This window comes from Lepidochelys olivacea, assembly GCF_965140295.1.
Source record: "Lepidochelys olivacea isolate rLepOli2 genome assembly, chromosome: 7".
Taxonomy (NCBI): Eukaryota; Metazoa; Chordata; order Testudines; family Cheloniidae; genus Lepidochelys; species Lepidochelys olivacea.
The window spans coordinates 95,359,788-95,377,302 of NC_140417.1; the positions used below are offsets into that span (position 1 = coordinate 95,359,788).

General features: G+C 38.9%; 1 protein-coding gene across 2 annotated transcripts; it reads left to right on the forward strand.

Moving 5' to 3' along the window:
- The first annotated feature begins 203 nt into the window (after positions 1-203).
- Positions 204-13,843, forward strand: ZNF518A (zinc finger protein 518A). 2 transcript variants are annotated; one of them, XM_084633429.1, is made up of 3 exons: positions 204-495; positions 2,968-3,096; positions 5,571-13,843. In XM_084633429.1, the coding sequence occupies exon 3, from the start codon at positions 5,695-5,697 to the stop codon at positions 10,351-10,353; it is 4,659 nt and encodes a 1,552-aa protein (XP_084489555.1). In that variant the 5' UTR covers positions 204-495; positions 2,968-3,096; positions 5,571-5,694; the 3' UTR covers positions 10,354-13,843. The 2 variants fall into 2 exon arrangements, with proteins under 2 accessions (XP_084489555.1, XP_084489556.1); XM_084633430.1 differs by lacking the exons at positions 204-495; positions 2,968-3,096 and adding an exon at positions 3,799-3,813.
- The last annotated feature ends 3,672 nt before the right edge of the window (positions 13,844-17,515 follow it).

The window sequence follows — 17,515 nt, forward strand, 5'->3', positions numbered from 1 at the left end:
AGTCATAGACAAGGAGAATAGGGTGACCAGACACCCCAATATTAGGTGCTTTGTCTTATATATGCAACTATACCCCCCCCCCTTCAAAAAGTGCCCTGATTTTTCACACTTGCTATCTGTCACCCTAAGAGGAGGAGGAGGAAGAGGGAGGGTGTGTGGGACCGTCAATGCTGCTGCCTCATATATAGCAGGATCTCAGCCTTGCAGCTGCTGCAGTCAACATACAGCAGCCAGCACAGGGGCACGGGAGGCTTCCAGGGCGCCTGGCACGCCCCCCAACTGGGGGCCTGGAGGGTCATCAGAACGCACTCCCCTCCTTGGGCCTCCTCGGCCTCCGTCCGTCTGCGCCAGGTGAAGCGCGTATCCCTCCGCCGCCGCCGCCACCACCCCCACCCCCCATTGCTGGGCTGGGCTCAGCTCGGCAGCCCTACAGTCCCCGGATGGAAACTGTTATGGCCGCCAATTGTGACTCGGAGGGCTATGGAGACGGGCAAGGTAAGTGGGCGCAGGGCACGGTCCGCCGCGGGCGGATGGGCTCCCGCGCGGCCCCGAGGGAGGGGGCTACGGCCCCGTGCACGGGAGGGGGCTGCGGCAAGCAGGGGGCGACTCCCTGGCGGGGCAGGAATCCGTCCTGCTGTAGGGCTGAGGCATCAAATAGTTCCGTGCGCCTCCCGCCATGAAAGTTTGTGGGGTGGCCCCAGGGTCCGGGTGGGTGGCGGGAGGCGAGGGGGGAGCAAGAGGGAAAGCGGCTGAGCCCCCTTCCGCGGGCACCAAGCGTGTCCCGGCGCCGTATGGCAGCGAGCCCAAGATCAGTGCCCGTGTATCCTTCCGCCTGGCTGAGGGGGCCAGTAGAGTTCCCGCCTGGCAACTCTGCCATCCCCGTGGGCAGCAGCAAAAGTTCTGTTTCCCCGCGCACCCCCCCGTCCCTGGGGCCCTGAAGCGGGGCAGCCAGGTGTGGGGGGCTGCCCAGCACTACCTAGGCTGATGGGGTCAGGCTGGGGAGAGGTGACTATGGCTGGGGGGGGGGGATCACTCACTGCCCATCAGGTGCCCTGTGTCTCACCAGAATGTTTATCCCTAGAGTTGCCTGAAAGGCTTGAGTTAGTCTACAACGACGGATTCTCTTCTCAGTGCCCCAGAAAAGGGGCTCTCCCCCCAGCCCCACTTCTGCTTAGAGAGTCTTGTAGTAATGCCTTGTAATAGTTTAAAATGTACCACTGCAGTAGTTCATAAACACTAAACACACCTTTTTACACCTTGGGTTTTGTATTTCAGCCCTATTTGTCCACCATATATGTGTATACACTCACACACACTACATTTTTTTCCCTGAGAGCTGATACCCTAGACTAGAAAACCCTTCACAATGGTTTTATATCATACCATGAATGGAGTAGTCAGCTGGTAGCCTTTACAAAGAACTACTTAATTGTGGTGCTTAGAGTGTCTAAAATGTGTACACTGTGCTGTGCTAATAGTATATTTAGTGAAGCTTTTTATAGACTATTATAAATGTAGCTCAAGAAAGTAATTGTAGGTATGTTATGATGATTGCATAGCACTGTATTTCTAATATAAGATGCTTTTATAAATAATAAACCTTTCTAAGTTAATGTCCATCTTAATTTAGTCTCAGATTTTTGTTCAAATTTAACAAGTTTCACTTTGTTTTAATAAAATAAAGATATGAGAGCTCAAATATATTTTAACATCAGAGCCTATTTTTGTAAGCCCTTAAACATGTGCATATTCCTGTTGAAGTCAAAGATTTGTTTAAGTGAGTGAAAGTTTGCAGATTTGACCAAAAATGTGAAAGTTATTTTTAAACTAGAAAATTTAAGGTACTGGAAACAAAATTTATGTAAAACTTTGACACTATTAATTGGCTGTAACCTTATTATATTTCAAATTTATTTTTTTCTCTTACTATTTGATGAAAATTTACAAAATGTATAATAGTTGACATGGAGTTAAATTTGTGTACAAAGGGCTAATTTTTTTTATGTTATAAATAAGAATAGTTAATTATCATCATCAGATTAAACTGGGTCATTTCTTCTTTGTATTCAATGGCTTGCTTTTGTTTTCACCTACATCATGTTTTAACAACACATTGGCAAACTGGAAGTCCTTCAAAACAAGATTGGGGCCTAGAAAAATCTAGAAACCGCTTACTCATCTGAGTAACATTAAGCATATGTGTAAGTGTTTTCAAGATTTGGTCCTTACTCATAATATCAAATATAAAACTTGTAAATCCAGTTTTATTTTCAAATGGTGGTGAGTAGACTAGTTCCCTTTCCTTTCATGTCCCCCTTTTTCTTTTTAAAAAGCATTTTTTTTCAAAATCCTCCTGGGAAATAGTTGTATGACTTCTCCAAAGTTATTGGTGCAGATTCAAGAATCAGTGGACTGAGCCCTGGTCTACACTACAATCTTATGTTGGTGTAACAGCACAGTTATACTGACTCAACTCCTGGTGTTGAGATCACTATTTCGACGGGAGGGATTCTCCCTTCTTGGGAAGGTGGAAGCTTTCCTGTTGGCCTAGGCAGCATCTTCACAAAGTGCTACAGTGGCGCAGCTGCATCGCTGTAAATGTAGACAAGCTCTGTGGTACCAAATAGTGTTCTCTTTCTGTGGTTTGTTGACAACTATCATGTCTGGCTACTTGGTTACCAAAGTTATAGGCACCTTAGAAGTACCCAAGGCATTGATGGGAGAGTACATTTTTGTTTTTTGATTGCCAACTATGTTAATTCCACTCATAGATTTATAGGTCATATCACAAATTACTCCATTCTTCTTGACAGAACAATATTTTTCATATAAGAGTTTGTCTCATCCTTCTTTTGGCTAAAAACACACAAAATGTCAGATTGTGAAGAATCTGTGCTTGTTTTTTTTTCTTTTCTTCAGAAATGCTTAAATTTACAGCTTTTAAAATCTCTATCCTTTTATTTCCAGATCCTTCTCTTAAGTTTTTCTCCTGACTGTGGCCTTTTCTGATCGTTGTATTTTTATGCCTTTCATTCTTGTGGAAGAAAAATGTTGAAAAGGCAAATGAAGAATTGAAATCTAATCTTTCCCTTCTGAGTAAGTTCAATGTATGCCTATCTAAAACACAAAAATTTCACTGGGCTTCTATTTGTAAGTTTACTAGTTAAGAATTTTGTTTGTTGTGTGCGGAGCTACACTTAGAAAAAGTTTGCTATTATACAGTGAGGCAGTTTTATATTAGCATATGAATGTTAACTTGTATCTTGTGTGGTTAGTTAGTTTAAGTAGAATTTAACTTGGTTGGATATATCTGGCAAACACTTTGCCAAGAGCATCTGTGTTTTATCCAGTTAATAAAAGGTTGCCCAACTCAGGATCACACTGGTGCCCAGTAGGAACCTGAAGTTCACCTTTGCATAAAATACAGCAGACTTTCTTCATTTTTAATGCAAAGTGCAGTCTGTAGTTATTACCGGTCTCAGTATTCAGTATAATGCTCCATTGTCATCTAAGCAGCTAGCTACTAGCATCAGGATGGAGCATGGCATGCTGGGACATATAATTTGAATGGGTTGCATCTTGTCTATTAATAATATCCAGCTACAGTGAAGAATTCTCCGCCATACTTTGTCACCCATGCTTTATTTGGGAGCTAGATTATTTTCTCTACTTATATACCAGTACATCAGTGGATCTTAGTGTTGACAAGAGGAAACATTAGTATATTTTTCTTTTAGTGACAATGAAGTGTATATGCAGTGCCTCTGTGATGGCACAAAACAGAGTAATATCAGATGGACTAATCTTACACTTGTGAGTATAAACAGGAAATGTACAGTAGCTTATCTAAAAATAAAATTCCTCTTTTCTGTATGCCAGGTCATTGGTCTTAATTACCAAATACTCCTAAGTGTGTGTGTTTTAAGAACACCAAATGTGTAATTTAAAACTTTGTGATTCACTTAACTGAGGAACACTGTTAGTTGAATTTTAATTCAGTCTAAAATATTGCTATTACTATCCCATAATAATAATATACAATATATTACTATTGAAAAGCTGTATAAAATACTGGAAAATGTTTTGCTCTTTATCATTTGGGAGACTTGTTTAGGAGTCCTAATAATACTTTTTAAAGGTGTACAATAAAAGAATATGTGTAAAAATGTTTTTTGCCGTTCTTGCTCCTCTGATGTGTAAATAGAGCCTTGGCATTTTTGTCAGCTTCCATCTTGCTGCTTGATTTTAATGTGTTTAATATTGGGTCTTCTGTTGCTAGAGGACTATGATAAAATATTTGGAGAACTTCAGTTGCGCTGTTGTCAGAGCCTGTTATCTATACTGTAGCTTTTGCATACCCCTAACCAAGAGGGAATGAAAAACTCATTCTTACAGTTTGAATGTTAACCAATAAAATGATCTAAGATTCAGTATCCCCAGCACCTTGTGTAGGTGTGCGTGTGTGTGTGTGGAGGGGGGGGTGCTGCTCAGGTTACAGTATCTTGTGACTCTACTACTCAAGCAACATCTCCAAAAATTTTGCTAAAGCACTCCAGAAAAGAGGGACATGAAGATATTATTTTTTCTAATGTTAAAAACCTAAACAGGAAAGAGAACTTTATAGATTATGAGGAAGCAGGGAAGGGCAACCCCCTTTTTTGTTTTGTTTTGCAGTTTACCTTTAAGGAGTGAAAATGATTTTCTGTGACAATCCATTGCACCTGATACTATGTTGCCATGTGGGAACCTTGTTTTCAAACATGGACTTGAGCTTCCAGACCGTATGCCAGTGAAACCTCTTGTGCTGCTTTGTATTGATATAGATTTTTTGTCCACATCATTTGTAAAGTAAAACTTAAATCTGTCTATTCCCCAAGAATAGGTGATACTGGTTTCTGTTACACAACATTTAGCTACTACTATGAGTAGTGAAAACTTAGCAAAAGTAGGGGCATTTTCATATTTTTATTAATGAAGTCAAATTTCACTGCATACTGTTTGAATTCATTCATAATACATTAGGTGCCATTTCATGACCCATGTCATAGTAAAGTTACGGTAATTATTTTTATATGGATTGAATCCAGGGTTTATCTGTTCCTGAGTAAATAATAAAATCTAGATTAATAAAAAAGGCACTCAGAAGTTCTTACACAATATCAACATATATTTAAGACTTTTGTTTACAAAAATCTATGTTGTGAGGAAAACAAAAAACAAAGCTGTAGCTATGAACTGTTAAAGTGTATTTTTCTCTTTTGTCAATAGGTATAGCACATACAATTTTAAAATATTTGTGTATATATTTGAAAATATAATGCCCAAATGATCCAAAAAAGTTTCATAAAAATAAAATTAATGTAGTTCTTGGAGGGAGGCTTTTTATTTTTTGGATTGGTGCTGTTTCTCCTGGGTGCCACAGCAATACAAATGTATAAAAGAAATAAACAGTTAAAAATATATTTAAAATGCTGGCTCATAAACTATGCTTTAAATAATTTCATAAGGAGTATGTTACAATTGAATCAGCTTTTAAAAAGTAGCATTCACTGTGCTATTTTTAATTTCAGGGAAATTAAAATGGAGAAAGTCCTGGAACTCTGAAGATATTTCTGCATAACAGGCTTGTCTGCTGCACAAATTACAAAAACTCACAAGATCTCCCTAAAACAAAATAAGGAATATTTTAAAACCATGCCATCTGAAAAGGAACAAATTTTTTGTGATAAAAAGCCAACTACTTTACAAGATAATGATGCAAAGAAACTTTGTGTTTGTATTCCAGATAATGCTGTGGAAAAAGTATTGTTGAATGATACTAGAAGTGTAATGCCTCCACCGCTGATTTTAGATGTCAATCTTTCTTATGGACTGAAAAATGTGAAAATTGATTTGCCCAAAGTGAACATTCCAAATGAAGTGGTATTGAAACATGAAGTTGATAGATTCAGAAAATTATTTCAGTGTAAACAGCAAACTGCAAGAAAATCTTTAAGTCAAGAGAAAGTAAATGGAAGTCATCTAAATTGTTCAGAGAGCTACAATTTGCAAAGTAAACCAGAAGTGCAGTTTGAAGAAGAGGGTTTGAAAACTTCAGCAAAGATACTGAATTTCACCTGTACAAAATGTAGAGACAAAATTAGATATAGCCCAAATGATCTACAGAAACACTTTCAACTGTTACACTATGGAGAGTTGCCTTCGTATCCTTGTGAAATGTGCAATTTTTCAGCCAATGACTTCCAGTTGTTTAAACAACATCGCCGCATCCATCGCAGCACTTTAGTAAAATGTGAGATTTGTAATGATGAGCATATATATACCCTGTTGGACTTGACAAAACACTTCACATCAAAGCATTGTATAAATGGCCATTTTCAATGTGAAAAGTGTGGGTTTTCTACCCGAGATGTGGGCACATTTGTTCAGCACATTCATAGACATAATGAAATCCAATATAAATGTGGTAAATGCCATCATGTCAGCTTTACAAAAGGGGAGTTTCAGGAGCATCTTCTTGTTCACACTGGTGCATTTCCTTTCAGTTGTCAGTATTGCAACTATAGTGCACCACGGAAGGATTACCTTTTAAAGCATGTAATAGCTTTGCATAGAGATCACTTATATGCAAAAGATAAACTGGAGAAAGATAAATGTGAAAAAAGAATAGTAAAGACTCCAGCAGGGCTCAAGCTTATTTTGAGAAGGTACAAAACAGGAGCATCAAGGAAAGCACTTTGGAGACGGAAAAAGATTAACAATGGAAATGACAAAACTGAAGAGCAAAATGCACAAGTGCTTAGGAATTTGAATAAAATTCAAGCCAAATCTGAAGAGCTAAACCAGTCTGTGAAGGAGCTGCATATGAATGAAGAAAAAGATCAAATTATACATAATGAAAAGCATAATCTGCAAGGTGGAACATTGTCGCCTATCACCATGCAATACAACAAAGCAGAAGATGGGTCAAGTTTTGGTTTGGGATTATTGAAAAATGCTGTTCATGGACCTACAGTTCTGATGGTGAAAAATAATAAAATATCTGTTCCAGCAAACTACAGTGCTAAATTTATGGGATTTAAGATGGTGGATGGAAAACAGCATATTGTAATAAAATTGTTGCCTACAAATAAACAGAATGTGTACTTATCGGGACAAAAATCTGATGCCTCAGCTGATTCTTTGCTACAAACTGCTGATACTTTTGGCTTGTCTTCAGGTGCTACATCACATGTAACTAATCATCAGACTCTGAAGAATAATTCTGTTCATCCATTAACCTCCACTCCATTTTCATTTTCTACTCCTTGTTCAGGAAACGCAAAAGCAGAAAAACAAAATAATACTTTATCACATGGTAAGAATATTTCTCAGACTGTAGAATCTCCCACTGTAGTTATAGGAAAGAATGCAACTCATTTGCCAATGAAGCCTGCATCAACTGCACCTCCATATGACTTGGTGACAAAAGTTGGAACTAGGGGTAATGTTCTCTCATGGGAAAATTGTATTGCTCACAGTCGTCCTCAGGTATTATCTCCCACAGTTACAAATACACTTCATTATGACCCCATGAAAATGCCCTTCCCTACTGAATTTAAAACACAAAATGGTGGAGTGAGCAATAACAGTGGACCTAATCATCTCTACTATCCATCAGTTGATTCATCTAACCAGGGACTACTGCCTTTTCATAATTACTCTAAAATAGACTCTTCAGATAATCCATGTAGCATTTGGATGCCAACAGATGACAAACCTAAAGACTTTATGTCCAGCAAAATGTTTCTTCTTCAAAACCGCTTGAGAAGTGACTCTACAGCCTCATTTTCACAGTCAGCGAGAGGCCTAAATCCTGAAAAATGTGTATCATCCCAGTTAAATATTAATTCAGTTTATGGACATGTAAACACTAAGAATAATTCTTTGTCTTCAAGAAACCAATCTAAATGTGCTATTGACAGACAGTGTTTTACAGAAAAATGGCATGGTGGTAACAAACAGTATTTGGACACTAATATAAACCAAGTATTTGAAAATGTAGCTGAGAAATCTAAAGCAGAAAATATTTCAGATTGTTCTAATTCATCCCTTATGCCTAAAATCACATCAGTTTTCTCATTACATAGTAAACAGGCATCCAATTATTTGTCACCTGAAGTAAACCAATTACTTCAAGACGTGCTAAAAGTAAAATCAACTACTCAGCAAGAATCTCACAATAAGTTAAATACATGCATAAAACTTCATTGTGATCAGTCATTTTCATGTCATCAGACAGACAGTAAAACTTTTACACACTTAAAGGACTCAACTGCATGTAGTTTAGCCAGTTCTTCTAATGTAGGTGTTCATATGTCTAAGAGAGAGCTGAACATGAAATGTAGCACAGAAAGTGAAGGTATATGTTTTGGGAAAGAAAGACAGGCATCAATGACATCACTTGATGCAGAAGAAATGGATAAGTTATCTAGAACTGCGAGTGTTGGTACATTGCTTAAAACTCATACTGATGCAATCATAACACAGCAGCTGGTAAAAGATAGGATGCGATCTACAACCCAGAATCCTAGCGGCTTCTCACCAGTTCTTCCAGAACAGAAGAAAACACTTCTAGTTCAGTCACCTCCACCAGGATTTCTTGTACCTTTGCATCTTGCTAACCAACCAAGCTTACAAGTTGTTTCAGGAAAACCTCTCCCATCAGCGAGTTCATCAGATGTTCATTTGACTAAAAGCATACCTGCATCCTTTCTTTTAAATAAAGGACCTGGAATGATATTGACATTTAGTAACGGGACACTTGGTACAGTTACAAATGTCACTGGTAATAGCTCTCAGCTTTTAGGGAGAGTTGCATCTAAAGAGTATGGTAAAATAACAGTACCGACTTCAAAGACCGAATTGAAAAATGACAGTGTTAGAAGTGTAAGTAATTCCTCTGGTGTTAGCACTGCATCTGATGAGGCAGTAAGTGATTTGTCAAATAGCGTGCCATTCAAAGCACCTCTTTTAATTACAAATTCAGCTGATTCTTCTATGAAAGGAATTTCTTCTGAAAAAATGTTACCAGAACATCATGGCATGGTGTTTGGTTCCTTGGAGTCAGTAAAACAACAGGAGATTCCACAGAAGCAGCCTGTTTATGCGCTTTTGCCTGATGGACGACAGGCAGTTTTTCTGAAATGTATGACGCCAAACAAGCCTGTGGTTCAGAAACATAATGTTGTTCAAGATAATGCTTATAATCAAAATTGTCAACCAAAGAAAACTGGAGCCATGCAACAAAAGCTTTTGGTGAAAGTTAAGACCTCTACTTCTGATGCAACTACTGATCTAAAACAATCAGTTAGCAACTCGGTGCCCTCACTACAATTGGATAAAATGCAGTCCTTTAAAAGTCCTGCACTAGGGAAGAAACAGACTATTCTTACTTCTAGTGATGCCTTATTTTTACCAGGTAGATTGATGCCAGCAAATCCCTCTTTGGCAGGCTCTAATTGTGTACTTCCTGTAGAACCTGTACATTCCACCAAGCCTACAGGGGCATGGTCGCAAAACTGTTCAATTAATTCTAGACAAGCAGTAATTGCTAACAAAGGGAATAGTTATGGTAGTCAAAAGTCCACGTGGAACACCAGAAACAAACTTTCAAAAGTCAAACCTCACTTAAAACAAACTGGTCATAAAAGTTCAGAAGCTGTGGTTTCACAAAGAAACAAGAATTCCAAACGAAAAACTAAGGATGATTTCCAGGAACCCCCTAGAAAGAAAATAATGTTGCACAGGAAGTGCAAAGAAAAGAATCAAACTGAAGTTGTTAGCAAATCAAGTGGCCCTTACAGACCAAGGGCATCAAAGGAAACTGTGAGGACTTTGAAACTACTTCCTTTTAATTCTAAACAACTTGTAAAATGTCCTCGGAGAAATCAGCCAGTTGTAGTACTGAACCATCCTGATGCAGACGTTCCAGAAGTTGTAAATGTAATGAAAACTATTGCTAAATTTAAAGGACATGTTCTTAAGGTCTCATTGTCAAAAAGAACTATTGATGCTCTTCTGGAACCGGCATACTGCAATACTTTGGACATTGCTACTGAGGATCTCTCTCGAAGGAGGCACAGGATGATAAAACCTGTTAGTCCTGTAAAAGAAAGATTTGTGTTAAAATTAACACTGAAAAAGACAAGCAAAAACAATTATCAGATTGTGAAAACTACCTTTGATAATACCTTGAAAGCTAACTTTAGCTGCTGGTTTTGTGGTAGGATATTTGACAATCAAGATAATTGGGTAGGGCACGGACAGAGACATTTGATGGAAGCTACTCGAGACTGGAATTCATTAGTATAATCTTTGATTAGTGAAGAAAGCAAAAATTAAATACAGTACTCATTTTAAAAAGAACCAAGTTGAATTATGATACAGAGGTTATTTAGGTATGGTATATAAATACAAAACAATTTTAAAATAATGCAAAATGATAGCATCAAATGTTGAGATACAACAAAGAACTGTGGGTTAGATATTGTATAACTAATTGCAATTACAGTACCATAAAACTTCAAATATTTTTTATTGCTATCATGTCCTATATTTTTATTATTCAATAGATTGAGTTCACAGGATTTTTGTTCTGTACATATTAAAAAACCTAAACATGTAAATATTTTTGTACTGCTCAGTTACTTGCTATAAATCATGCACAGAATTTTTTTCCCTTTTCAGTTCTGTGCATGCACTACTAAAACTGATTTAAAGGTTTTTCAACTACACACAGCTATTATCCATGGGTTTTTTTGTTGTTTTCAATTTGAATGGTTTTTGATTTTGCTTTTTCAGGGATTGAACACTATTGTTAGCAAGTGCCTAAAAGATGTGAAACAGTTTACATCATGTCAACTGTATAACCATAGGTCCAAATAGGACCATTTTCCCAATAGTTTCATTTAAACAAAGCCATATGTGAATGCTTTAAGCTGTATTGCTATGCACATGACACTTGTACTATTTCTGTGCAGTTTGTCTACTTTCTTAGTGAAGTATTTTTCATATAAATTAATAAAACATGTTACAATTGTGGTTAATACATTGAGCCTGAGAATGGAATCAGTTGGAAATATACAGTATATATTCATAATGTATATGGTGTTTAAGAATGGTGAACATTCCTAATCTGTATTGATTCTCATCAATATTAAATTTGCTATAACTGTGTTTACAGAATGATTGTGAGAATTTATAGACATTTGTTTTCTAGCCGCAGTATACTACCCCCTTGTCACAAATCCCAAGGAAGTGGCAGCACGTAGTTGCACTGTCCTAGGACCAGAAATTGGATTATACTTTGCTCCAAGGAAAACAATCTGTTCCTAGAGCTAGTGCAGATTGCTTTTGCTCTTTGGTTCCTCAACTGCACTGTCTGGTATTTTGGGAGGCCTAGACTTTGCCCACTCCCCATCCATCTGTATGGGGAGTAACTAGGGTGACCAGATGTCCTGATTTTATAGGGACAGTCCTGATTTTTGGGTCTATTTCGTATATAGGCTCCTATTACCCCCCCACCCCGTCCCAATTTTTCACACTTGCTGTCTGGTCACCCTAGGAGTAACAGCCTTGCAAAGGCTGCTCTACCTCCTATTGCAGCTGGTAAATAGCAGTGGCTCATGGAGGCGATGGTATGATGGGATAACATGATTTTGGTAATTAAATATTCATGGTAAATAGGCCTAATGGCCTGTGATGGGATGTTAAATGGGGTGGGATCCGAGTTACCCAGGAAAGAATTTTCTGTAGTATCTGGCAGATGAATCTTGCCCATATGCTCAGGGTTTAGCTGATCGCCATATTTGGGGTAGGGAAGGAATTTTCCTCCTGGGCAGATTGGAAGAGGCCCTGGAGGTTTTTTGCCTTCCTCTGTAGCATGGGGCATGGGTCACTTGCTGGAGGATTCTCTTCTCCTTGAAGTCTTTAAACCACAATTTGAGGACTTCAATAGCTCAGACATAGGTGAGAGGTTTTTCGCAGGAGTGGGTGGGTGAAATTCTGTGGCCTGCATTGTGCAGGAGGTCAGACTAGATGATCATAATCGTCCCTTCTGACCTTAGTATCTATGAAGGGAATAAAAGCGTTTATGCTCCCTTACTTTCCTGTGTGGACTCACAGCCAGGATTGCAATCTGACCCATAGAGATGACTATATTAAGGGCTGTATCCTGCAGCCCGTAGGGAGTCACTGGGAGTCTTGCATAAGGACTGCAGAATTGTTCTCCAAATGTCTGACTCACTTTTGAAATATTGCTGGAAATCTCAAATGGGTGAAATTCAGCTCTCAGCAAAGGATCTGCACATTTAAAACGTTGTGAGGCCTTAAGTTGAACATAGATTCTCTGTGTTGGTTTTCTGTAGAAGGGTGAATGTCACTCTGACGTGAATATGAAGCCTGATTCTGTGTCCAGTGAACATAGTGGTAAACCTCTCATTGATGCCAATGGGAGCAAAATTAGACTAATGATTAAACTTCTATTTCATAAGGTGTAATAAGTGTTAGTATATTTTCTGTTTTAAAATGTCTCTTAAATGAATTGTTTTAATGTTTATTTAAATAGGGATTGGTACTTTATATCAGGAAAAGTATGTGCTTTCAACATTTAAACACTCTTGTTAGAAATTTCCTCTTAAATTCTGCCTGCAAAAAAGTTTACCATTGACAGATTGCTAGATGCAAATAGTTTTATAACTGTCTTAATTTATATTTTTGTGGGCCAAGATATTTTCAGAAATGGGTGCCTAAAGTTAAGCTCCAAACTTGTATTTAGGTCCCAAAATAAATGTCCTGTGTTTTGTTTTTCCTCCAAAAAGTGCTGAGCACGTAGTGGCTCTAGTGACTGCTAAAACTTTTGTTCATCTTGGCTTTTTGGTTTGTTTTTTTTATGTACAGTGTAGGTGGTTTTTTGCTGCATGAACAATGCCGACACCTACATTGGTGTGGGAGAGTGGAAGTATGAAAAAATGTGTTTTGAAGGTGCTTAAAAGTGTGTGTTGCTTTGTTATGTAGAAGCAAAGCAGCACTCTTCACTGGAAATGAAAATAAGCAATTTAGTGGTAGAAAACGTTGTAATTAATGACTTATGTCATTCATGACGTGTTTTTACTTCAGCTCTGTAACAGACTGAGGATTCTAATAAATGGATATATAAGTGGATTTAGATTGAAACATGTATATTTGCATACACATATGGAGCAGCATTCCAGATCAAATATTTCATTCTTAAGTGTGAAATATTTTCCTTTCATGGTGAGATTTAAGCTTCATAATGAATTTGTCACACAATTTGTTAATTTTGAAAAACTTTTAATATACTGGGGAGAAAAGAAATTTTATGAGGCTCTTGCCTGGCTTTTTAACACTAATATATGAAGAATCTACTACTTGGGCTACTTCTGTGTGGCATGTGCTGCAGTGCAGCTAAGTGAGAGCATACATAGTAATGACAGGTTTCAGAGTAACAGCCGTGTTAGTCTGTATTCGCAAAAAGAAAAGGAGTACTTGTGGCACCTTAGAGACTAACCAATTTATTTGAGCATGAGCTTTCGTGAGCTACAGCATCCGATGAAGTGAGCTGTAGTTCATGAAAGCTCATGCTCAAATAAATTGGTTAGTCTCTAAGGTGCCACAAGTACTCCTTTTCTTTTTACATAGTAATGGCGATTTTAGCGCCCTGCTACAGCAAAGCAACTCTTAAGCAGACTGAGGGGGGTATATGGATATTTGTTGTAAATCTAAAATTCTGTCACTTTTGAAATTCATTCCTGTAATATTGACATTAAATTTTGATCCTTTATAAAACTCAGTATGATTTATCAATTTTATATCTCTGACTACTAATAAGCCAGTTACAAAAGACTCTTGAGGATTTACTTGTACCTTGACACATTCTTCTGCACCATCCAGAATTATATGGATGCAGTGATTGACTGTTGTAATATTACAAGTCTTAATTTTTTGGGGAACTATATATACACACATACTGTCTGTATAAATTTTTCATAGGTATTCTGTGGCTGATAGCTTCTTCAGAGTTAAAGCATTCAGCATGCATCTTTGTTAAGAGGTACTTCACTGGTACATAAAATGCATTTGTAAATATCTTTCTGAAAATTACTGGCAAGGGGTGCAGCCACACAGTTACCAAATTTCATTGATTAAAAAAACATTGGTTTATATGGAAACACTTTAGAATTTGTTGTTAATATCAAAGTAAAGATCATATAAATAGACCACACACCAGAATCTTTTTATTAACATTTTATATTAGAGATGCAGTTGGTAGTGTCAGGCAACCTTAACAGCAGGCAACATTTCCCGTCATAAGACCTTGTTTTCAGTTGCCTATTATTTTGCCAAACTTTTAACTGTTTGGGATGAAATTTTGCATACTGGTGTTCTGCTTCAGGCTGTTCTTGAAAGTTCCAGCCATGGTTCAGCCATTTCCAAGAACAAGATTTGGGGAAAATAGTTTAGTTGTGCTCTATTGCCTCTATGTGTGGACGCAGGGATTTGAAATTTGGCAGAGGCATGGCATGATCTTTGTGTCAGATATGTGCCCTTTTCTCCTCTTGTGAAAAACTACTGTGACAAAGTTCCTGCTCTACCTTGGTGGGTCTTGCGCTTAATGGTGGATTTTCTCACCTTGGAGCTTCACGGCAGCCCTCAGCTTGGCCGTTTTTCTGAATTCACAGTCCAGGTTGACTCCTCCTGTGTCTGACCAGGAGTTGGGAGGATTTGGAGGAAACCCGGGCCCACCCTCTACTCCGGGTTCCAGCCTAGGGCCCTGTGGAATGCAGCTGTCTAGAGTGCCTCCTGGAACAGCTGTGTGACAGCTACAACTCCCTGGGCTACTTCCCCATGGCCTCCTCCCAATACCTTCTTTATCCTCACCATAGGACCTTCCTCCTGGTGTCTGATAATGCTTGTACACCTCAGTCCTCCAACAGTCCACATTCTCACTCTCAGCTCCTAGTGTCTCTTGCTCCCAGCTCCTCACACGCACACCACAAACTGAAGTGAGCTCCTTTTTAAAACCCAGGTGCCCTGATTAGCCTGCCTTAATTGATTCTAGCAGCTTCTTGATTGGCTGCAGGTGTTCTAATCAGCCTGTCTTAATTGTCTCCAGAAGGTTCCTGATTGTTCTGGAACCATCCCTGTTACCTTACCCAGGGAAAAGGGACCTACTTAGCCTGGGGCTTATATATCTGCCTTCTATTACTTTCCTATAGCCATCTGGCCTGACCCTGTCACACTACCCAAATTTGGCCAAATTTTAAGACCTTTAGTCATACATGTTGCATAGATACTGGAAGCTGAGCAACAAAATTAAAGATTTTTGTCTCCACTGAGTATGCTCCAGCCTGGAGTCCAGGGACTGAGCAGTTTCCATGCAGGTTGCTGCGGGCAGTTGTGGTACTAGGCACAGGAACTGAGAGTTGGGAGATTCTCACTGTGCTCTAAATTAGAACATAAGAATGGTCCACCTAGTCCAGTATCCTGTCTTCAGACAATGACCGGTGCCAGATGCTTCAGAGGGAATGAACAGAAGAGTGGAATTTCTGCTGGTGCCTAGGCAGTGTGAAAGAGCAACGGTCTCATTTGATTGCAGTGGCGACAAGAACCAGGCTGGCAGCAACTGTGGGGGTAGAACGGGACAAGGAGCACGGGGAGGGGAAATGGGGACAGTGGAAAATGAGAACAAGTGGAGGAAGAAGACTGAAGTTGGATGAGAGCCCTGGAGTCTGGGACTGGCTGCACAAGGAAATGGGTGGGGATACTGGGACTGAGCTGGGGTGGAAGGAAAATTGGTACTTGGGGAGCATGTCTGAGAAGACTGGGACTAGGATGAGGAGGCTGGCTGGGCAAAGATGGGCCTGGGACAGGAGCAGAAGGGATCAGTGTATTTTTTTTGGAGAAGGAAGGAACAGGGGCTGAATGGTCTGTGTCTATAATTAGAGCACACTCCCTTCCAGAACCTGGAATTGAACTCAAGATTCCAATCATTCCTCTGCTGTCGCAAAAATCTGTGGAAATGCACTGGCAAAGTGTCTTCCCTTCTAGTGGCTGGTCCATATTGAGGATGGCAACCTACTGCTGCTATCATTTACTCTGTTAACTTGAAGGCAGAGTTCTGTGTTGTGGATCTAAAAGTTTCAATCCTTTTGAGTCATGTAGGTGCCAATATGATGCCATATGATAGAATTCTTTTTTCCAATTTGCATTCTTAAAAACCTAGGATATTACCCAAAAACTATGTTAAAAGAACATGAATAAAGTTGCAAAGTCAAGCACTTAAAAGTTGGAAAATGCCTGAATTAAGGTTACCTCTGCAACCTTAATTTGCCCCCCTGGTGCTTGCATATGTATTATGATAAGTCTTTAATTACATGAGCACATACTATTTCTTTTCCCCCCCACAGGACCCCATTTTCATTCAGTGGGTTAGAGGTACAGTTCTCTAGGGGTAATCAGTGTTGTGTAGTAAAGGGGGCTGTTGTTTGTAGGACCAGTATCATTTGTTGCAGAACTTGGAAGGTGTGTAGTGAATGAGGTAGAAGATTGCAAGAAGAGAAAAGACAGTCTCATGGTTAAGACAGTTCAGTGCTGTTCTGGAGAACTGGATTCTATCCCTGCCTCTGCCATAGAGTTCCTCTGTGATGATGGGCAAGTCACTTAAACCAGATTTTCACAGGTGGTCACTATTTGTGTGTTCACCGTTTTCTGAGTATCTGACTTGATAACCTGGAGTCTGAGTTACAGAAGTGCTGAGCACTCACAGTAGGAACTATAATCGGGGGAGTGTGTTTTGAACATATAAAGTGCTATAAATATTTAAAAAATAAGGTCCTAGGTGTTGCACATTGGGCACCAAAAATTATTGGAAGCTTTTGACCTTAATCTCTTTGTCTCTGTTCCCCATCTGCAAAATGGGGATAATACCACTGCTCACTTTGAATACACAAGAGGCATTCACATTTATTTTCACAACAATCAGATACTATAGTGATGAGCATCATAGAAAAGCCCGTGAGGAAATAATTATCTTTTCAGAGCAGGTTTCAATATTATGCAATAAATAAGGTATGGGGCCATATATAGAAAACAAACTATTGAATAGCTACTCAAGTGAGCACACACCATCCTATGTACTGAATGAAGTAGGGGTTGCATGGAAAAATAGTAGTTGATCATGTAATTAAAGACTATATCATAATGCATGTGCATAAGTATGCCAAATTAAGGTTGCACAGGGATCCTAATGTTGACATTTCCGAACGTCTGAGTGCTTAGTAACTTTAACATTCCTGTAATGTAATTTGTATATAGGGGGTATATGTATATAGAGAGACAGACATTAAAATCTTTGCATGCTTATTGGGAGTGGATGGTAACTGTTTACAGGTATGAGGTTAGCATTTATCCTGTTAGGAAAATCTGGTGAATAACTAAATGCTTTGGGCTAAAA

Excerpts from the sequence above, each read along its gene's own strand:
- ZNF518A (XM_084633429.1), top strand. The coding sequence starts at position 5,695 with ATGCCATCTGAAAAGGAACAAATTTTTTGTGATAAAAAGCCAACTACT.